At 37.5% G+C, this 22,117-nt stretch overlaps 1 protein-coding gene across 5 annotated transcripts in view; it reads right to left on the reverse strand.

The window, feature by feature from the left end:
* Positions 1 to 22,117, reverse strand: part of IWS1 (interacts with SUPT6H, CTD assembly factor 1) — a 46,401-nt gene that overhangs the window by 11,576 nt on the left and 12,708 nt on the right. For all 5 annotated transcript variants that reach the window (XM_019022523.3, XM_004032516.5, XM_063694744.1 and 2 more), the window contains 7 exons: positions 12,272 to 13,340; positions 10,985 to 11,174; positions 10,413 to 10,470; positions 5,731 to 5,828; positions 3,607 to 3,757; positions 2,484 to 2,566; positions 902 to 1,031 (listed from right to left, as the gene is read on the reverse strand). In XM_019022523.3, the coding sequence (XP_018878068.2) occupies positions 902 to 1,031; positions 2,484 to 2,566; positions 3,607 to 3,757; positions 5,731 to 5,828; positions 10,413 to 10,470; positions 10,985 to 11,174; positions 12,272 to 13,340 (1,779 nt within the window). The remainder of the gene's footprint in view (positions 1 to 901; positions 1,032 to 2,483; positions 2,567 to 3,606; positions 3,758 to 5,730; positions 5,829 to 10,412; positions 10,471 to 10,984; positions 11,175 to 12,271; positions 13,341 to 22,117) is intronic.

Consider the following 22,117-nt stretch of genomic DNA (forward strand, 5'->3'; position numbering starts at 1 on the left):
CTAAAAATACAAAAATTAGCCAGGTGTGGTGGCGGGCGCCTGTAATCCCAGCTACTCGGGAGGCTGAGGCAGGAGAATCGCTTGAACCTAGGAAGCGGAGGTTGAAGTGAGCCGAGGTGGTGCCACTGCATTCCAGCCTGGGCACCAGAAGCAAAACTCCGTCTCAAAAAAAAAAAAAAAAAAAAAAGAGGTTGAGAGCTCAGTATTACAGCTGAGTTGAAGTAAAACCTAACAATGTGAGAAAGTATGAACCAAGCATACTCAGAGGTTAGCAGTTTAATACAGGAGCCAGCACAGGCCTCAGAATCCAATAGACCTAAGACTGAACCCAAGCACAGCCACCTTCTAGCTATGTGACCTTGACGAGTCGTTTAACTTCTCTGCATCTTAATTCCCTCATCTGTAAAATGGAAATAATACACCTACCTTCTCAGTTTACTGTGAGGAGAAAACGAATCAATACATACATAAAGCACCTGGCACAGTGCGTGGCATAGGAGGTTTCCTTGGGAATTCCTTCAGAAGTTAAATAGCTTACCCAAGGTGTCACAACTACATAAGGTGGCCCAGCTCAAGACTCAAATGCAAGTTCATATGATTCTGAATTTGGTGTTCATTCTGCGTCACATTTCTCCCTGGAACTTGCCCACTACTGTACTACTCTTCTCAGACACATCACAGCTACTCTAAGATCTTTTCCCTTCAATGCGATAGTTACATGAAGTTTTATAAGGTCTTCCCCTTCACGCTCATTTTATTAGATATGTTCCTTTTTTCCAACCCCTCTTCTGGCAGGCTGTAGCAGAGATAACATATAAAAACACTGTAAACTACACAGGTTATGACCATACAGACCACATTAGATAATTAATAAAGAACAGTCAGATTATCTGCCTCTAACCTCTTGCAGGATCTTCAGCAGCTCCTCCCGGATCTTGAGTGCAGGCAAACTCCTATCTGGTAGAGGTGAGAGCCATTCTTTGATGGCAGACATCACACCACTGTCAATGAATGTTTCTTTAAGGTCCTGCCTGCAGTAACAATAATTTTTAAAAATTCTGTGAACCTTGGTTCTACTGTATCTTCCGACTTTTCTTACATATTTAGTGATGTTTCTAAAAACTGCTTTTAAAGAGTTACTCATATAAATTTGACATTTACTGAACACCATTCTGGTTTCGAAAGCAGTATGACATTTAGTTCTTATTTTCCAGAAATGCATATACTTGACAAAGATGATTTGCTGAAAACAAAACAAACTCAAGTTACACAAGATAAATTAATGCTGAAATGAATGGTACAGACAGTAAGAACAATTAACTCCAATCTTTTCAACTAAAAAAAAAAACAACGTTCAATCTATCAAAATAGTGATTCTTGAACAGTTTTACATGGTGGTGAACCCAGATTTGCTATTCTCTGCAGGACACCAATGAGACTAGCACTCCACTGGCAGGACAAAAAAAAAAAAAACTCAATTAAATAATACTTAAATTCCATTTTATGTACTGGAATCAGTTATGTTAATAGAAAACATAACATTATATACATAAAACCTGCCACAGATAGTTTCCCCTGTTAGAATAGAGGGAGAAATTTTCTAGTTACAGACGCTCTAGGCCATGCTGGTGGCAGCTCACTGATGCACCAATACATTTCCTCAGTCATCAAAAGTAGGCTGTGGCTTAGTTCAAAGAGAAAGCAAGGTTGCTCAGAAATATAAGCAAATCAGGGCCCGGTGTGGTGGCTCACACCTGTAATCCCATTCCAGTACTTTGCCTTTGGGGTGTTGAGACGGGAGGATCGGCTGAGCCCAGGAGTTCGAGACCAGCCTGGGCAACACAGCGAGATCCCGTCTCTAATTAAAAAAAAAAAAAAAGCAAATCAATGAAAAAAGTTAGAAACAAGGATCTACTCAAAAAGGGCATCATTACTTCAGAAGGATCAATAATTGTGACACATTAGAGTCATATAAGCCTTGTACAATGCAGCCTTCAGGTAGGATCTTCCAAGATTTACTATTTTCCATCACACGGAGAAAACAGATGCAATTTTACCAGACCAAAAACTGTCTATAAAGAACAAAATTAGTGGCCAGGTGCAGTGGCTCATGTCTGTAATTCCAGCACTTTGAGAGGATGAGGTGGGAGGATTACTTAAGCCCAGGAGTTCAAGACAAGCCTGGGCAACATAGCGAGATCCTGTCTTTACCAAAAAACAAAAACAAAACAAAAAAACACAAAATTAGTAGTTTCCAAGTTTTTCTTTCATTAGTATCAATTTTTTATTTGTTCCGTTTGCACCAGGCACCAAGGCTTAATAAAAATTTATGAAGAAATATAATTTAGGAAATTTTATTCATTATCTTTCTGTGAAATGACAGAAGTCTATCATTATTTAATATTCCTAGAACACCAGTACATCATTTGAATTATCATTCCATGAAAAGGAAAAAGACATTTTAAAGAAAACAAAATACTTACTTCTTAAGGTGCATAACTACAGTAGGCAGTAAAGTTAATTTTTTCAGTGCTGGCTTTTTTTGATTGTTCAACTGTCTGTCTTCCTATTCAGAAAAAAAATAAAGATTTTTTTTAAAAACAGTACTTTTTATTAATATTGAATTCACTGTAATTCTGAACCTTTAATAACAGTTTTTCAAAGAAACAATTTTTCCTACAAGAAAGAATAACTTAAGAATGGATCTTTTGCAGAGCACCGAGCTCTGTATCTGTCTATGTCAGTCAAACCCACAAAACTATTAGAATAATCGCCTTTAACAACTACAAATTGAGAGAAACAATTTTAATGTAGAACATTAGCATAATTGTCAAATTTTCAGAGTTCATTAAAGGTACAAATTAAAACTGGGAAATTCTGGTTTATTATATTAGGAACAATTTTCCAGGTGTGAGGTTATATGATATTGGAATATACTATATCAAAGAAGAGTTTCAGTATTACTTGGGCAGTTTTTTCTATTTTTTTAAATTATGAAAAATTTCAAATTCTACAAATATAGAATAATATACCTGTTGCATATATTTCAACAATTAAATACACATAGCTAGTCTTCTTTTAGCTACTTTCCCTCCATTCTTGAATTGTTTTGAAAGAAATCCTAGACACAGATCATCGAATCCATGCTGAACTCTCAAAAAGTGTCTCCAAAAGATCTGAACTTGTTTTTTAAACATACTACTGGGCCAATTTTTATAAGCTGAGCAGATTTTTAAAATGCAATGAAAGCCGTGTCTTGATCAGGAGCAAGAGAATGACACATGAATTTGTAACACCTTTTATATATGAAGAAACTAAACTTTGTGGTGAACTAGCCAAATCTGAGAACAAAACCATTTCCCATGAAACTAGCAAAGCCATTCACCTAAAACGTTTTATCTTACTGAATACCTCATATTTTCACTTTTTCTAAACGTGTGACTAAAAAATTAAAATATTTCCATGATTAAAATTGAGAACAGTAAATGCTTTATTACAAAAAGCAAAGCATCTTAATGGTAGTTTAAGGGTTAAGCATCAAAAAAAGGGCATCCAATCAACTCAGTGGGAGGAAAAAAAGGTGAACCCAGAAGTGACCCAGCTCACCTCAGCAGCTTCATTCATCTTGACGATCATGGCACTCACGACGTCGTCTGCATCACTAATAAAGGTGCCACCATCGCGGTTCCGTCTGCGCTTGCCACTCATGCTCTTTTTTCGCTGCAACATCATCTCAAAATCTGACAGAAAGTCCATACTAAAGCAGTAAACAAAAGCAAGTGAAATACAAGTTGTCTTTTAAATACACATTTACTTTCACCACAATTAAGAACACCAAATTTCTTAATTCTAACTCAATGAAGTGCTACCTTCTTTTAAAAGTGCAAATACAGTCATGCGCCGCATAACGATGTTTCGGTCAATGACGGACTGCAAATACGACGGTGGCCATCCAGTAAGCTAAGGTTAACTTTTTATTGAAGAAAAAAATATTTTTTATAAATTTAGTGTAGCCTAAGCATACAGTGTTTATAAAGCCTATGGTAGTGTACAGTAATGTCCCAGGCCTTCACATTCACTCATCACTCACCCAGACCAAATTCCAGTCCTGCTTTCATTCATGGCAAGTACTCTAAACAGGTGTACCATATTTTATCATACACACACACACACACACACACATTTTTTAAAGAGTTGGGGTGTTGCTCTGTCACCCAGGCTGGAGTGCGCTGGCACAATCATAGTTCACCGTAGCCTCAAACTCCTGGGCTCATCCTTCTACCTTAGCCTCCTGAATAGTTGAGACTACAGGCCCACACAACATGCCTGGCTAATTTTTTAAATGTTTTGTAGAGACAGGGAGGGCCTCACTATATGTCACCCAGGCTTGTCTTGAACTCCTGGCCTCAAGTGATCCCCCTGCCTCAGCCTCCCAAACTGTTGAGATTACAGGCATAAGCCACCACGTCCAACTATACTGTATTTTAACCGTAACTTTTCTATGTTTAGATACACAAATACCATTGTGTTACCACTGCCTACAGCATTCAGTACAATAACATGCTGCACAGGTTTGTACCCTAGGTGCGATAGGTTTTACCATACAGCCTAGGTGGGTAGTAGGCAATACCATGTAGGTTTGTATAATACTATGATGTTGATACAACAACAAAATCACCTAATGACACATTTTTCAGAATATATCCCTGTTGTTAAGCGACGCATGACTGTACTTAGAACCTGCTATTAAAAGAACGGTTGATCCTAGACTTTATGTTCAATTCCTGTACTACCCTGTTATACATACACATATAAATCACTAATAGCCCGGAACTTTTCATGCACTATATTCACACTTGCATCTATCAGTTTGAGAAAGTACATTTTAAGTTCCAATGCAGGGGACTCATTCAGCTTTAGTGGCACTGCCCTTTCTTGGACTAGGAAGGTATTCAATTATTTGAATGTTGTGGTCTTATATAGCATGAGTAGAAAAAATGAAAAATAAGCTGCTGCTTTTCAGTGATAGGAAGTATAACTCTCAAAACATAATGAGAGATACACATGGAAATCTACAGGCTTGCTAAGCGCCTCAAACCTTTATGGCTTTCATCAGAATCATTACACTTAAAAAAGAGGGAGTTAAGTTATTGTCTGCCACTATCATATCGATTCAATTTCCAAAAGTACTGCCAAACTCATTCAGTTTAATTACTGCATGCCACTAGGAATTAAAAATGAAACTATTTTTTAAAAGCATCTTTACGACTGAAAACAGTAACTTCTATTACCGTATGACATCTTTCAAGATATCAGATTTTTCTGAACATAGATTCCAACTAGCTCAACTAAAGTAAATGAAATATGGTCAAGTCATATTTTGTAGTTAAGATGTTAGACTATTTCCCCTGCCCCATAACATCAGCTTTTCTCTCAAAAAGGTATTTTTAAAATTAGGTTATTTTTCCTAAGAGTTTACTTGGTGAGCCATAAATTAAGTCTGGTGCCATATAAATACAACTCCACAAAGTAAGATATCTGAGCACAGGCTAAATGAAAGACAAGTAACAACAGCAGGTAATTCACTGACAACACCGTAAATGGAGAAAAACAGGAACAGATCCACTCCTAAACTTAATCAGGAACCAAATTGAAAAAAAAAGAAAGTTCAATAGTCTCTACCTTGATTTTTAAACTTCTCTTTAACAAATTCCTTAAAAACAAACTTACTGTTTTCCTCTCTTTATGTTATCATCAGAATCTGAATCTTCTGCTTCTTTTATCTGTGTTTCACCTTTTTCTTCTTCCAGATCTTCTTGGTTAAAACCCTAAATGCAAAATTATCACAACCTCCTTACAGATTTTCTTCTGTATTAAGTGTTCTTAATATTTTGCATTTTTAAAGTAATTCATTCACAAAGAACAAAAATTCGATATCAAAATGTACATAACAAAAGGTCCCTCTCCAGCCACTAGTGTTACTAGGTTTCTTGTGTTTCCTTCCAGAAATAGACTATGTTTATATAAGCACTTCTACACATACTTCATATCCTCTCTTATTACACAAATGGAAGCATACTATTCAGAGTGGGTACAGGATAATGCTCTGCATCTTCCAAATTTAAGAAAAGAATCTAGAGGCCAATCCATGTCAGTATTAAGTCTTGTCATTTTTTTCAAGGCTTTAGACTATTTCACAATATGGCTGTAACCATAATTTGTTTACTTATTTGCCTAGTCACATTTAATTTTATGTATATGAAATTGCGAAATACTTGCCAAACTGTATTCCATAGAGGTTATACCAATTATCTCTCCAGCAAGTATGAGGACTCCTGTTTCCCTACGTTCTCACTACTACAGCAAGATATCAAACATTGATATCCACCAATCTCTGGATGGAAAAACAAATCTCAGGGTAGGTTTATTTGCATTTTCTTACTATGGGGGTAACGTTGGGCATTTTTTCCATTTACAAAGCCATGTGTCATTCTTTCTCTGTGAACTCTGAACATTCTATGCCCATTTTTTGCTGGACTGTTCATCTTTTTCTTATCAGTATGTAAAATCTCTTTGAAAATTAGATATAGCCCTCTACAAGTGACAAGAACTGTACAATCCCCACATTTGTACAGTCTGATTTTGTTTATGCTAATATTTGCCAGGCATAATTTTTCTTTTTCTTTTTTTTTTTTTTTGAGACGGAGTCTCACTCTGTCACCCAGGCCAGAGTGCAGTGGCGTGATCTCGGCTCATTGCAAGCTCCACCTCCCGGGTTCATGCCATTCTCCTGCCTCAGCCTTCCGAGTAGCTGGGGCTACAGGCGCCCGCCACCATGCCCAGCTAATTTTTTGTATTTTTAGTAGAGATGGGGTTTCACCATATTAGCCAGGATGGTCTCGATCTCCTGACCTTGTGAGCTGCCCACCTCGGCCTCCCAAAGTGCTGGGATTACAGGCGTGAGCCACCGCGCCCAGCCAATTTTTCATTTTTATGTAAATGAAATGGCCTGTCTTTTCTTTATAGTGTCTACCTTTTGTGTTATACTTAGAGGCTTTCTCAATGGTTCACCTAGTACAATTTTTTTCTAACTGAACTGAAACTATAACCAAGTTGATGTTAAGTCTCCAAAACAGGTAAGTATACCTTATTCTTACAATATGGTGCTTAACTAAGTATGCGCTCCATGAAGGCAGTGTCCAGTCTCTGAAACATTTGTTGAATGAATTCTTCCTTTATATTTTTCTCAGGTTTACTTTCTTATTTCACTATTGTCCTGAATTAGATTCTAAATTCATCTACCTTCACTCTCTATTGCATTGGTTAAAAATAAGTATTGATTTTTTTTTTTTTGACCCAAGAACTATTTAAGCAGGGTTTAAGTTTCTGAGCAGCAAACAGATTGGAAAATATATACAGACACTTGATATATGACAAAGATGGCACTACAGAATAGTAGGAAAGGATGATCTTTTCAATAAATGGTGCTGGGTCAACTGGATACTTCAAATAAGGAAAAAAATCTTGACTTTTACCTCATACCAATTCTAGAAACCAATTCTAGGTGAATTATACAATTAAATGTGAAAGACTGAATAATCAAGCTTCTAGAAGATAACTTGTATCTTCATGACCTTGGGGACAGGCAAAAATTCTTAGGCAGAATTCAGTCTTCACCATAAAGAAAAAGATTGGCAAATTGGATCCTATGTTAAAATTAAGCACTTTTGTTCATCAGAAGACTCCATGTTAACGGAATGAATTTAAAATATTCTAAAAAAATTTTTAAAGAAAGACTCCATTAAGAAGGTGAAAAAGAAGTAACAAAATGAAAGGAATTTTTAACATTCGTAATTGCCAAAGAGGATTATACGTGGATTATATAGAGACTGTTCCCTGGTTTTTTCGGTCTGCTTCTTCTGTCAGTTACACTTCTCTTAGATTATGGATTTGTCCATTTCTCTTTTCAGTTCTATCAATTTTTGATTTTTATGTGTGCATATATCTATAAAGCCATGTTATTAGGCGCAAACAATTTTAAAATCTTTTTATTGATATAAAGTGACCTCTTTATCTTAAGTACTTTTTTTTGCCTTAATGTCTACCTCCCTCTTTTATAATATTATAGATACCACAACAATTTTCTTTTGGTCCATGTTTACACAAAGTCCCTTTTCATACACCTTTATTTTCAGCTTTACCTTCTGTTTCAGACAAATCTCTTGAAATCAGTATATGGCTGGTTTTTAAGATCCTGTCTGGCAATTGTCCTTTAACTGGAATATTTACTATTTACATTTAATTTAATTTCTGATATTATCAAAATTTAAATCTACTAGTTTACCATGTAATACTTTCTAATTGTCCCTTGTCCTATAGTTCTTTCTCTTTTCCTGCTCATTTTCGACTGATTAGTTCTAGTTGTTCCACTTTTCCCCCCTCTATTAGTTTAGAAATTACACATTCCATTTTAGTCTTGTTAGTGGTCACTTTAGAGACTACAACATGCACCCTAACTTATCAGTTTACTAATGTACATTCATACACATTTGCAAAGGCCTATGAGCACTTCAATTCCATGTATGCTCCCAATTTACTGCTGTCATGTTTTAATTTTATATATATTCCACATTAAATACATTTCATTTTGTATAGTCAATACTCATTTAGACTTATACACATACTTTTGTTGCTCTTTTCTCCCTCCTGCATCTCTAACCTTCCATCTGAGATCATTCTTTCTTGCATTTCTTTCCTTCTGTATTTCCTTCAGCTGGTACACTGTTAATTAATTCCCTCCTTATTTCATCTTCATTCCTGGAAAGTATTTTTGCTAAATTTAACAAAATTCTAGGTTTGCAGTTAGTAGATTCTATTGTTTCTGTTGTGAAGTCAGCTGTTAGTCTAATCATTACTTTTCTGAACGTATTTTTTTTCCCTTGTGGCTGCTTTTAGACTTTCCTATTTTCGTTGGTTTCTTGCAGTTTTATTATGATGTAGTTAGGTGTAGATTTCTTTTTGTTTATCTTCCTTGCAATGTGTAGAACTTCGAGAATCTATGGTTTAGGTATCATTTCCTTTTAAAATACTGCTTCTGCTATGCATGTAATTTTCCCTCTCCTTTCATTATTCCAATTTTTGCGAAAACTTTTCCATGCATAGTCTATATCTTTTCCTTTCTTCTATAATACTGTATCTCGAAGCTTCATTCTAGATCTCTCCTTCTAACCTATCTTCCAGTTCACTTATTTTCAAGTATGTCTAATCTGATGCTAAACTCATCCACTAAGTTTTCTGTTTTCCCCACCCCCTCCCGCCCCATTTTTCTTTTCAAACAGGGCCTCACTATTTTACCCTGGCTGGTTTCGAACTTCTGGGCTCCAGCTACCCGCAAGCCTTAGCCCCCCGAGTAACTGTGACTACCAGCTACTTGCACCTACCTACCTGTACATCGAGTTTTTAATTTCAGTTACTGTATTTTTATAGTTCTAAAATTTCTACTTGGTTCTTTTCCAAATTTGCCTTCTCCTTTTTGTTTGCTCTGACATTTTTAATCTTGTTTCTTATCTCCCTGAACATATTTAAGGTGGTATCTAAAATTCCTATATCTAGAGCCCTAAGTCTATTACTATTGTCATCATTACTGTTTCCTTTTAATGTTATTTTTGTGTATCATACTGTATATACGAAAAACTTAAACCACTGTAATCTTATTTCCGAGGCTGAGATTCTCTAGTCTGCCAGAAGATTCAAAGATGGCCTAAAATCTGAGCAAAGGCTATTTTATTTCCCCCTGAATCCTATGGTGCTGCTCTCTGAAGTCTCAATCCAGGGTATGGGGTTTACAAAGCCCCCTAACCTCAATAGGCCCCGAACTCTAAATTTTGTCCCCAAGCCTTGAGGCTGTCAAAAATATGAGTAGCCTCTCAGCCTGACAGGCAAACACCCCCACAGAAAAAGCACTTCTAAACACTGAATTACCACTTTAGGTTTCTCTTGGCTTAGTAATTCTCTGCTACTTTGTTCCTAGATAATGAGCAGATTTCTATATATTTTTGTCTAGCTTTTCTAGTTGTGCTCGGCAGAGGGGTTAGTCCAAATCATCCAGAATGCCACTGTGAAAATCGGAAGTTCCCTAATTATTGTGAATCTTGCCCTTTAGCATTATAAAGTGACTTTCTTTGTCTCAAAGTGTCCCTTCCCCCTTAATTCAATTTTGCCCATTAGCTTCCTTTTATGTCTTTGTATATACTCTTTCATTTTACTTCCTGAATCCCTCTTCTAGATTTTTATCTTGAATACATCATAATTGTTTATTCCTACTTATTAGAATCATCTATAATGGCATCACTGCCATAAAAACACCAAAAAAAAGCACAGTCAAGGAGGAAATATTTCCATCTTATACTTACCGTAAATTCTTCTTCCTCTTCATCACCAGATTCTCCAAATATGTCTGCAATAAGATTTCTAGAAAGTAGACAAATGTAAAAACATTCATTTGCTTTATCCTCATTTGCATAGGAACGATTTTTTTAAAAATAGAATTTATGTACAGTAAAATATGCAGATCTTCAGTGTTCAGTTCAATGAGTTTTAACAAATGTATACACTCATGTAACCGGCACCCTATACACTCATGTGGCCTCCCCAGAAAGTTCTCTCATGGCCCCTTCTAGCTGGCCCCCAATATCAACATCCTAGAGAGAACTGCCACCTTGACTTCCAACACCACAGATAAATTTTGCCTACTGAACTTCATGTAAATGGAATCATATATGTCCTCTTTGCTTTCTTTCACTTAACATGTTAATTCTGAGATGAATTCTGAGATTCACCCACGTTGTAGTGTGTTCAGTTCAGGAACTAAAATACTAAATCCCCAAAGACATGCAATTAGGCAGGACATATTGTATTATAACACAGACACCTCTCTACTGCCTAATTAAGAACCCCTGAAAACTCATGTTATACTGTCACTTACTCTTCTTCATTGCCTGACTCACTGTCACTCCCAAACAGATCCTTCTCTTCATTTTTCTTATCAGACAATTCTTTCCCAGCTTCTTCCTCACTGTCAGATGCTATAGTCTTCTCTCTTTTGCCTGACTTGTCTGATACAGCATCACTGTCAGAGTCATCTGCATCAGAGACAACACGACTCTTCTTTGCTGCTGTTGAAAAAGAAAATCATCATTAATTTTATTTTATCACAGCCATTGTATTACTAAGCATAACAGGTGCTTTAAAATGGCAGTATGCAGCAAAAATAAATAAATAAATAAATAAATAAATAAAATAAAATCAGAGGGCCTCCTGACACATGGTTTAGAATTTTTAAAATAACTAAATGGCTCAGAGTCACCTTACAAATTATCTGTTATTTTGCTTAAGAAAAAGTGGCCAAAAGATGAAGAAAGATATCATCAATATAAAAGCAGCCACCTTTCCTTCTGGGAAATCGAGAAAATTAAAACTAGATTGATGGGCAAAATTGGCATCCTTTCTATGTTGCCTAGTAGTAACTGAACTAAAAAGGACTACATATTTCTTTCTAGGAATAGTCTCCATGTTCCTCTATCATTGCTGGTCAGTTTGAAATTTCTCATCCCCCTTAACAAATTGACAGCATGTCTGGTACCTTTTCCTTCTCCTATAAGAACTGTGAGGTTATAATGAAATATGTCTTTTCCAAAAAAGATAAGTTTCATAAAAAAGTAAACAAGTAATACTTACTATCTGTGCAAATGGAGTCTTAGATAGCAGAGACTGAAACACTCTGGAGAGAGATGGTGTCTCTAAATAGAATCCTCTCAAAGCTTCCCTGTATCTGAATATTCAACAATGTTTAACAAATGAAGAGATGTACCTGTGGGAGCTGTTACTGTTTGGATGGGATCTAGTGAACTAAGTGTCAAAGAGACCCACAGCTAACAATTAATACAGTTAGGGGTTTTCATGTAAACGTATTTCTTTGAAACATTACCTCTTCCAGTTTAAAAAAAAAAACAGTATTTTATATTCCTATTGACATGTGGTTTATCACTTTGAGGCAGTCAGAGATTAATATGTGCTAACAGAACTCAAAGGAAACTTACTATTAAGCTTAGCTAATGATAACCAGGGGAAATGAGTGTCCTACTGATATTTTAGAATATTAAGCTGAATAACAGAACACAGATCTGACATACCAACAGGATACAACGTTCCACAGTTACAAGCTTAGACAATGAATAAAGCCATTGATAAACAGCCCAAGGTAATTCCTTACATGCTTTCTCTTCATCTTCACTATCAGAAAGCACAGCAGCTTTTCTCTTCGCTACTTTCTCCTCCTCACCCTCTTTTTCATCTTCATCACTGTCCATTTTTTGCTTTTTGTGTTCTTCCTCCTCACTATCAGAACTGTGAAACTTTTTTCTGTCCATATGGCTGTCTGAATAGAAGGAGTCATTCTGCATTTCTGTATCCTCTCCTTTATTCTCCCTGTCACTGTCATCATCTGACTCTGCCTTCTGTTTGTGTCTGGACGCATCCTCAGTTTCTGAGTCACTGGCAGGCCCCTTCTGAGGCCCCTCACTCTCAGAGTCACTGACTCGGGGTTTGGGTAGCTCCTCATTTTCAGAATCACTGGCCTGGTTCCTTGGGGGATCCTCACTTTCCGAATCACTGATTCGGGGTTTGGGAAGCTCTTCATTTTCTGAGTCACTGGCCTGGTGCCTTGGAGGGTCCTCACTTTCTGAGTCACTGATACGAGGTTTGGGAAGCTCCTCATTTTCAGAGTCACTGGCCTGGTGCCTTGGGGGTTCCTCACTTTCTGAATCACTGACCTGAGGTTTAGGAAGCTCCTCACTTTCAGAATCACTCATTCGAGGTTTGGGAGGCTCCTCATTTTCGGAGTCACTGGCTTGGTGCCTTGGGGGTTCCTCACTCTCAGAGTCACTGATTTGAGGTTTTAGAGCATCTTCTGTTTCAGAGTCACTAGCAGGACTCTTCTGGAGCTCCTCAATCTCAGAATCACTGGCGGGATGCTTCCCAACATCTTCGTTTTCTGAGTCACTTGCATGCCCATTAAGAAGTTCCTCATTTTCAGAGTCACTACCAGGTAATTTCCTGGTCTCTTCACTCTCAGAGTCGCTCCCATGCTGATTGACATCCTCATTTTCAGAATCGCTTGCAGGAGGCTCTGCACGTTCCTCAGATTCAGAGTCGCTGTCCTTTTGCCTGTGAAGCTCCTCACTTTCAGAGTCACTAGCATTAAGATTTAAGGGCTCATCGTTCTCAGAGTCTGTCACATGATGTCCTTTGGGGAGGCCATCTTCTCGATCACTAGTTTCATTCTGAAAAATAAAGTGAGAAAAAATTAGGAAAGTGCAAAAAAAAAAATGTTAATAGTAAAACATTAAATTTTTTCTGTGATTTTTTTAAAATACAGGATTATGTGCACCTAAATGGAGAATTCTTGTCCTATACCCATATAGAAATACCCCCACAGAAAGCCAATCAGTGAAATGGTTTTACTTGGATCCCCAAATGGGGAAATATAACCAGCCTTCATCAAAACAGATTTGTAAAGAATGCTCTCAGATTACTATAGAAAACTGACCGTGAAGAGCTAGATTTTTTCTTTTTTAAAAGGCGAATTTTCTCATACATACTTCTGTTTTGTAAAAATATAACTCTAGGCCGGACGAGGTGGCTCACACCTTTCGGGAGGCCGAGGTGGTGGATCACCTGAGGTCAGGAGTTCGAGACCAGCCCGGCCAACATGGTGAAACCCTGTCTCTACTAAAAATACAAAAATTAGCTGGGCGTGGTGGTGGACACCTGTAATCCCAGCTACTAGGGAGGCTGAGGCAGGAGAATCACTTGAACCTGGGAGGCGGAGGTTGCAGTGAGCTGAGATTGCACCATCGCACTCCAGCCTGGGTGACAGAGTGAGACTGTCAAAAATAAAAATAAAAAAATAAAAATAAATAACTATTTTTCAAATAAATACAAGCAAACATGTAACCAAGTTATTTTACATAGGAACATTCTTGGGTTTTATAAGGTTAAGATTATTTAAGGGAAAAGAACTATAAAATTTAATTTTATTTAAAGGGTCAAATAACATATGGGCACCTTCTCCCAAGATAATTTAAGCAAACAAAGAAAGGAGAAGTTAACATTTCCTAAGTACCCACTAAGAGCCAATACCACAATAGGCTCTCTCCTGTTAGTTCATTTACCCCTCATAATGGTACTTCTCATGATAACAAAACTGAGGCTTACAGTAGTCATGGTCCTGTGTCTAGTAACCCTAGAAACAAGAAAGCTTAAGTTTTAGGGAGAACATGATTCATCTAACTATACTAACACACAATGTTACTTGAAATAATTACTCTGAAAACATGCTCTGGGGTACAAACTTGATATGTGCATATTATAGCTATGGTTTTAAAATGCAGAGAAAAATATACAAAATTAAACATGCCAAAATACTAACAAGTATTTTAGGATCCGGTGAATTTTTTCTCCCATCTGGTAGCTCAACTTTAAATAACATGGCAATAATATTCTAGCTTAAAAAGTGAAAGTATTTCCATGTTTGAGTATACCCTCTTAAAAATTTACTGAGCCAAATATTTCTTGTTAGATATATGACTTAAGCTATGTGAACCTACCACAGACCAATTTTCAAGGACCAAAGAGCCTTTAATAATATATATGCACAACATCATGCTATGAAACAGTTAAGTGACAAGATTATTCTTGTCAATGACAAGATAAATGGCTTGAAAATGTTCTCATAAAACCCAAACTTTTACTAACCCAAGTATGCTGTGTCTACAAATTCAAAAAGAATATGAAAAATTATAAAATAAGCCTACAAAGCCAATGTTTGAAGAGTTTTTTAATATTTTATCACCATTATGACAGCACAGCATTGCAAAGAGTCATTGCTATACACAGTCACTGAAATATAGCACATTCAGGAAAGTTTCCAAAATCATACACTTTTCAAAATTCCTAAATACATTTTTCTTGAGTTCTCACTGGGCACTCAACACAGTACTGTATTAGATTCCTTGTCAGTCACAAGCTCTATTATCCCACTGAAACAGGCACTTATCTATTAAAACGGTATTAGGACTTGAGAGATATCATAGAATCTTACAACTACCGTACAATACTCTGTATGTTGCCTAAAGTTTACTTTAGCCACACTTCATAATTTAAAAGAATGCAGATGGAAAATTTAACTATCTAGATTGTAAGCTCTAGGAAGGCAGACATATTTTGGTTTGTTTTCCTGAGGTATCCTCAGAGTGCAGAATGGTCTCCAGTACATACACACACTAGGTAGAGTTCAAGCATTCCTAATCTGAAATTTCAGACAACTCCAAAATCTGAAACTTGGGCACTGATATGACACCACAAGTGGAAAATTCCACACATAAGCACCCAACACAAACTGTGTTTCATGTGAAAAATTATTTAAAATAATGTGTAAAATTACCTTCGAGCTATGTATATAAGACACATGAATTTCGTGTTTAGACCTGGGTTCCATCACCAAAATAGCTCACTATGTATAAGTAAATATTCCAAAACTCGAAAAAATTCTAAATCCAAAACACTTCTGATTTGAAGCATTTTGGATAAGGGATACTCAACATGTATTTGTTAAATGAGTAATAAAGGCGTTAAGTGGGAATAACATAAGGTGAGGAAAAATTAATCCAACAAGAATGTATTTCATGTCTACTATGTGCAAGACGCCAAGAATCCAGGTTGAGTATGTCTCAGGGCCTGACCTTAAGAGCTGCTGTCTGATGAGGAGCCAGCCAAGCATACCGTAACAGTATAGTGTGACATGCACTATTCACAAAGCATGTATATGATATTTCAAAAGTGTACTGGAAGTGCATCTATATGAAACTGAGCTGCAAAAAAAAGGTGTGCAGACAATGAGCCAAGATCGCACCACTGCACTCCAGCTTGGGTGACAGAGCGAGACTCCATCTCAAAAAAAAAAAAAAAAAAAAAAAGGTGTGCAGACAACAGGCATGTTTGCCTGCAGTTTGTGATGGCTGAGTTAAGACGGGAGGGCGGGGAGAGGCATACAGTACCAGCAGAGGCAATTAAAGCAGGAGGCAAAAAGGAAAATTATAATTGGCTTTTGGAATGCTCTCCATGATATACCCATCACATAACTCTAACACCATTTCTATGTGTGACTTGATTTATTTTAGTTGAAACAACAGAAATCATCTCTAGCTAAGTCCAGAAAAAAAGAACAATCTTCTCAGGATCAAAGTCAGTTGAATGACTAAACACTTGGGAAGGTTAAGTACCAATGCAGCACAGAGAGCTTAGAAAAGGGAACTCAAGGATCATTTCACTAGAGTACCATCAGTAACATGACTCAGCTATACCCTGTCTAGAACCTAAATTATAAATCCCCAAGAGAGATGACTTAACTGGCCAAGGCAATATTAGAAACTGTGACTCAATCAGTTACAGCTGGATCGGGGCACAGCACTGGGAGTCACTCCCAAAGAAGTGAGAGACACTGGGCAGTCATCCAAAACTCACCCGCTACACTCTACCCCAGATTTCCTGACGCATGGTGTAGCATTCCAAAACAAACCCTTACAAGGACACTGCATAAGACAATGATTGTAAAATTTAGGAATCCTCATGAATTTTTTATGAGTTTCACGAAAACATAGCATTATGTATGGCATGACAGGGCAAAAAAGGGGAGAAATCACTACAGTAAAAAAAAGTACTAGTTTAATAGACTCGAGCTAAAGAATACACTTAGACAACAACACCACAGAATTTGGGACGAGTATGCTGGAAATTATACAGTTAAGCTTAAAAGTTATCAAAACAATATCCAAAGTTTTTAGAGTGGTTTTGGCAATTAAATTGCAAGCTTAAAAAAATCCAAAAGACAGTTTCTTAAAAGTCAGATGAGTACAACAAACCAACAGTTGAAACTGACATTTAATGTCATTTCGAAAATAATGTAACACATTTCCTAGTTGTAATGGTAAAAGAAATTGAGCACTCAGAAGGTCCTTCCTTAGATGCTTTAGAAACATCTATAATGCCGCCGGGCGCAGTGGCTCACGCCTGTAATCCCAGCACTTTGGGAGGCTGAGGCAGGCAGATCACGAGGTCAGGAGATTGAGACCATCCTGCCTAACATGGTGAAACCCTGTCTCTACGAAAAATGCAAAAAATTAGCTGGGTGTGGTGGCGCACTCCTGTAGTCCCAGCTACTCAGGAGGCTGAGGCAGGAGAATCACTTGAACCCAGGAAGCGGAGGTTGCAGTGAGCCGAGATCGCGCCACTGCACTCCAGCCTATGTGACAGAGCAAGACTCCATCTCAAAAAAAAAAAAAAAAAAACATCGATAATGCCTCATACCTCCTTCTTAGCCATCATTCACACTGCAGTTATAAATCACTGGTTATCCATCTTGTTTATCTCAGTCTACAAAGAATAACCATACTTCTTATGACCAGGGCCACAATACACAGAGAGATAACTGACATTCTTAAACTGCAAAGTAAATAAAACTGCTATCAATCAAATAATAATTTGTAAAGTATTCAAATTTCAAAGTATTATATCGTCAAATGGAAACGTGTATAGACCCAAATAACTCAGGACACTTTGTTTCTTCTTTACTGGTGAGAAGTGTCAAACTCAAAGTACTTGATGTTGCATACTACTCTACCATTATAAACTGGTAAAATGCTCAACACTAAACCACACAGTACATTCCATGAGGAAATATCTATAGGACCATTTTCAAAAACATGTTTCACGGGACCTTAGTTCCAGAAGATATAGCTGAAACTATCATACTGGACTTTGTCAATGTGTATCAGTTTAATGAGCATGAAAGAATGTGAGAAACCCTGCAGTAAAATAACATAATGCTGTCAATCCAATGTAGTTCCTGGAGTGTTGCAACACTCTGAGAAACTCCCAAGCACACACTTAACATAATGAAGGTATAAACCAGAATGTCCCTTGTGTCCCGTCTATCAAAAGTTGGTTGATCTTAGAATAAGAGTCAGAAACAAAGGCACTCCTGATGAATATCAGAAAAAAAAAATCTACACAAAGCTTGTTTTTTGTTTGTTTGGTTTGTTTTGTCTTTTTGAGACAAGGTATCACTGTCACCCAGGCTGAAGTGCAGTAGCATAACCATAGCTCAGTATAGCCTTGAACTCCTGGGCCCAAGAGATCATCCTGCCTCAGTCTCCCAAGTAGCTGAGACTACAAGCACATGCCACCACGTCCGGATAATTTTTTTTTTTTTTTTTTTTCTTTTGTAGAGACAGAGTCTGTGTTGCCCAGGCTGTTCTCAAACGCCTGGCCTCAAGTGATCCTTCCGCCTTGGCCTCCCAACCAAGTTTAAGATTTTATAATAATGATGCAAACTCCTGCCTACCTCTTTAGACTCACTTCTTTCCACTCACCATCAACCGTATGTGTTACACCAGCAGTTCCCAAACTTCAGTATGCATAAGAATCACTTGGGGAACTTTGGAGAAAACCATACAAACTTTTGTGCTTCTCACCTTCAGATATTAATTCAGTGTATCTGGGAAAGGTGTCACAGAATCTGAATTTTGACATGTGGTCCACATGATTCTGACCACATTTTAGAAATTCTACTCCAGTTCCAGTAGAGTGGAACTACTAACTTTGCGCCTTTACAAATGCTGTTCCCTTTACCAAGAATATCTTTCTTCTACCTTGTCTTTTTCGTGCCTAAAAACTTGCCAAAAATACTCGCCCCATGAAGTCTCTTCCATCTTTCTCCCTAGGTAGAATGGATGGACTTTGTGCAACATAATGTGACAGTTAAGGCTGTGGAATTTAGAGTCAGAAAGACCTGAGGTCCAAGCCCCAGCTCTGCTATTTTCTACTATGTGATCAAAGGACATTTTCCTAACTCTTCAAAGCTTCCATGTCCTTGATCTGATGGAATTAGGAATACTATCTACACCGTAGAGGGCAGTTCTGAGGACTAAAAGCATGCAAAGTAGTTAGCACAGAGCCTGTGAATATTCAATAAATGTTATGCACCATCAATAACAAAATCTCATTAATTATTAATTACAAAACATTCACCCTTTCAAGACTCAGCTCAAATACATCCTGTGACGTCTGCTGACCTGGTTAGCCATTCCCTCCCTTCATATCCCCATGGCATGTTGTACGCTCACACTTCACTGAAAGGTGATTTACACATTTATTTACATTTATCTGGTACACTGACCTTAAGATCAGAGGCTATTCTGTAAAAATGTATCGTTTACCTGCAGCATAAAAAAGACACTCAAAATATACTCACTAAAATGAAAAAGAAACCCCACAAGCAATGCTTAACATAAAATAAATGGAAAATAATGTTTGCGTTAAACATTATTAGAATCAAAGACAAAGACTGAAAACTAAAACAGGAAAATGTAGACAGAATCAAAAGAACTAATAAGAAACAGGACAGCAATGGCCAAGACAAATCTTCTAGTTGTTTTGATGTACTCCCCCATAAGGATGCTTTCCTTATACTAACACAACCTCCTGGTGGAAAGATCCAAACAAGAGCAGACTTTTTCTTTTACTCAATTCAAGTAATGTTGGAGCTAAAGGAGTTGTCACTGACTTCAAGGGCGGATGGCTGGGCCCACTGTGCTTTGCTTACAGTCAGAGAACCATGAGAAGCCAGGTTCCATTCCCAAACAACATCTTCCTCAATGTCTCACACTCCATTTTTTCCTGTGGGATGCTCAGGAGGGTACTTCTGTATATAGATAAAATCTATAGGCTTCTGGATGTTAAGATAAGCATTTCCTTTGATACATTTTCCATGAAACAGAAACCAGCTGAATCAAAACCACACAGCTAATTGGCAAAAATACTGTCTAAAAGAATATATGGTAAAAATAACAAAAACTAGAACTGGCAACTAGTTACAACTAGGTCACATTCGACGGCCACCCCTCACTTGGTGCTCAAATTGCTTTATTAAAAAGTTACATTTCCAGTGATTACTATTCGAAAAGATTTTTACAGAGTTTTCCCCCTTCTTCCCTATCTGTCCTACCACAAAAGGTGTGAAGCCATCTAACCCAAACTTAATTATTCAGCATTACCTTCCATTAAGCTATTCCATTTTCTAGCCACAATAATCATTCCTGAAATATATCAAGTTCTTCTTAATGTTAGGCCCTGTACCTGTTGCTCTTCTAGCTAGACAGAATTACCACCACCCCTATCACCACCCCTAACCCGTTTCTCCAACTGGCAATGTCTCTCATTCTTCTGTCAGCTGAAATATCTTGGCTACTAAGCCCATTCTCCCTTCCTCTCAGTGCTTGGTATGTATCCTTTCCACAATGTCGCACTATATAGTAGTCACCTATTTATAGGTCTGCCGCACCCACATGGACACCTTAAAGTTTTAAGTTTGCATTGCTATGCCTAGTAAACAATAAACATTTTTGAAAGACATGAATAATAAATTATCACACATTATATAAACTTAAGCAAGAGTGCCAATTTTTTGGGAAATGCATTCCAATCTAAAGATTTAATTATCTGGCGGGGCACCATGGCTCACACCCATAAAACCCAGCACTTTGGGAGCCCAAGGTGGGTGGATCACCTGAGGTCAGGAGTTCAAGACCAGCCTGGCCAATAGGGTGAAACCCTGTCTCTACTAAAAATACAAAAAGTAGCTGGGTGTGGTGGCGCATGCCTGTAGTCCCAGCTACTCAGGATGCTGAGGCAAGAGAATTGCTTGAACCCAGGAAGCAGAGGTTGCAGTCAGCCAAGATCACACCACTGCATTCCAGCCTGGGTGACAGAGTGAGACTGTGTCTCAAAAAAAATAAAAAACAAAAAAAAGGTTTAAATTAACTTGATTTGGAAACCATATAATAACACAGTTGGGGACAGAGAAAAAAATGTCAACTATCTCAGGCTGCACATGAGGTACGGGGTAGTTGGGAATATAAAATATTCAAAGAAAGATGTGTAAAACTTCTATAGGCTTCTGGATTGAGAAATCTAAACTGCAATACCTTTTCTTCAAATTTAAGAAACTACCTTTCCATGTATGCTTCCAACTAATCTATTAGGTATCAAATTGATACCTAATAGTTATAATTTTTTAGTAAGGGAATATAAAGATAAAAACAGAAAAAAAAACAGCTAGTAAAGAAAGGTTTATCTTTATTCACATGAAAGGGTTCTTCACAAGTTTCTTCTAAATCTTGAATTTTTTAGTACATTTAGAGTTAGCTGTTGCATGCTTATAAAAATGGGTTACCATATAAAATGGCATAGTATTCTACCAAATTATTTTTTTTATTTGAAACATTAATGAGCACTGCAGAAATAAGACGAATGCAAATCACACCCAAAGATCACCATCATTTACATTTTAGTCCTTTCAATCTCTTCTATGTGTAAATTTACTTTAAAAAAATTAAACTAGGACCTAGAATCATAATAATAGCCTGTATCTTTCAAATAATAACGGCAGGAAGCAAACAAATTCCTAGGCAGATGGGGTGGGTCCCTGGTGAAATGTGACCTTCAAGCCAAAGACAGCTTAAACCCTGAAAACTGAGCTGCTAAAGCACCTGACCAGAATGAGAACCTTTATTCCCGTTTGCCTGCTCTTTCCTGAGTGGTTCTTTCTGAATAATGCTAATTTTTAACTAATCAAATGTTGCCTTTCCCAAGGCTACCTACAGCCCATACTCCCCAATTCTGAGCCTATAAAAACCCCAGAGTTAGCCACACATTGGGGACAACCCACCTTTGGGTAGGGGCTGCCCACTTCAAGTCCCCTTGCTGCTGACAGCTGTTCCGTCACTCAATAAAACTCTTCCCTACCCTGCTCACTCTCGGTTGTCCGTGTAACCTCATTCTTCTTGGATGCAGGAAAAGCACTTGGGACCCGCCAAACGGAGGATGCAAAAAGGGGTGTACCCCTCCCTCCTGCTTACCCAACAATGGGGGAGAAAAAGTCGCTGGGCATGGCATACCACCGTTCGCCAACGCTGTGGGCAGCAGGAACAAATAAGAGCTG

The sequence above is a fragment of the Gorilla gorilla genome, chromosome 11, assembly GCF_029281585.2.
Source record: "Gorilla gorilla gorilla isolate KB3781 chromosome 11, NHGRI_mGorGor1-v2.1_pri, whole genome shotgun sequence".
In the NCBI taxonomy this organism is placed as follows: Eukaryota; Metazoa; Chordata; class Mammalia; order Primates; family Hominidae; genus Gorilla; species Gorilla gorilla.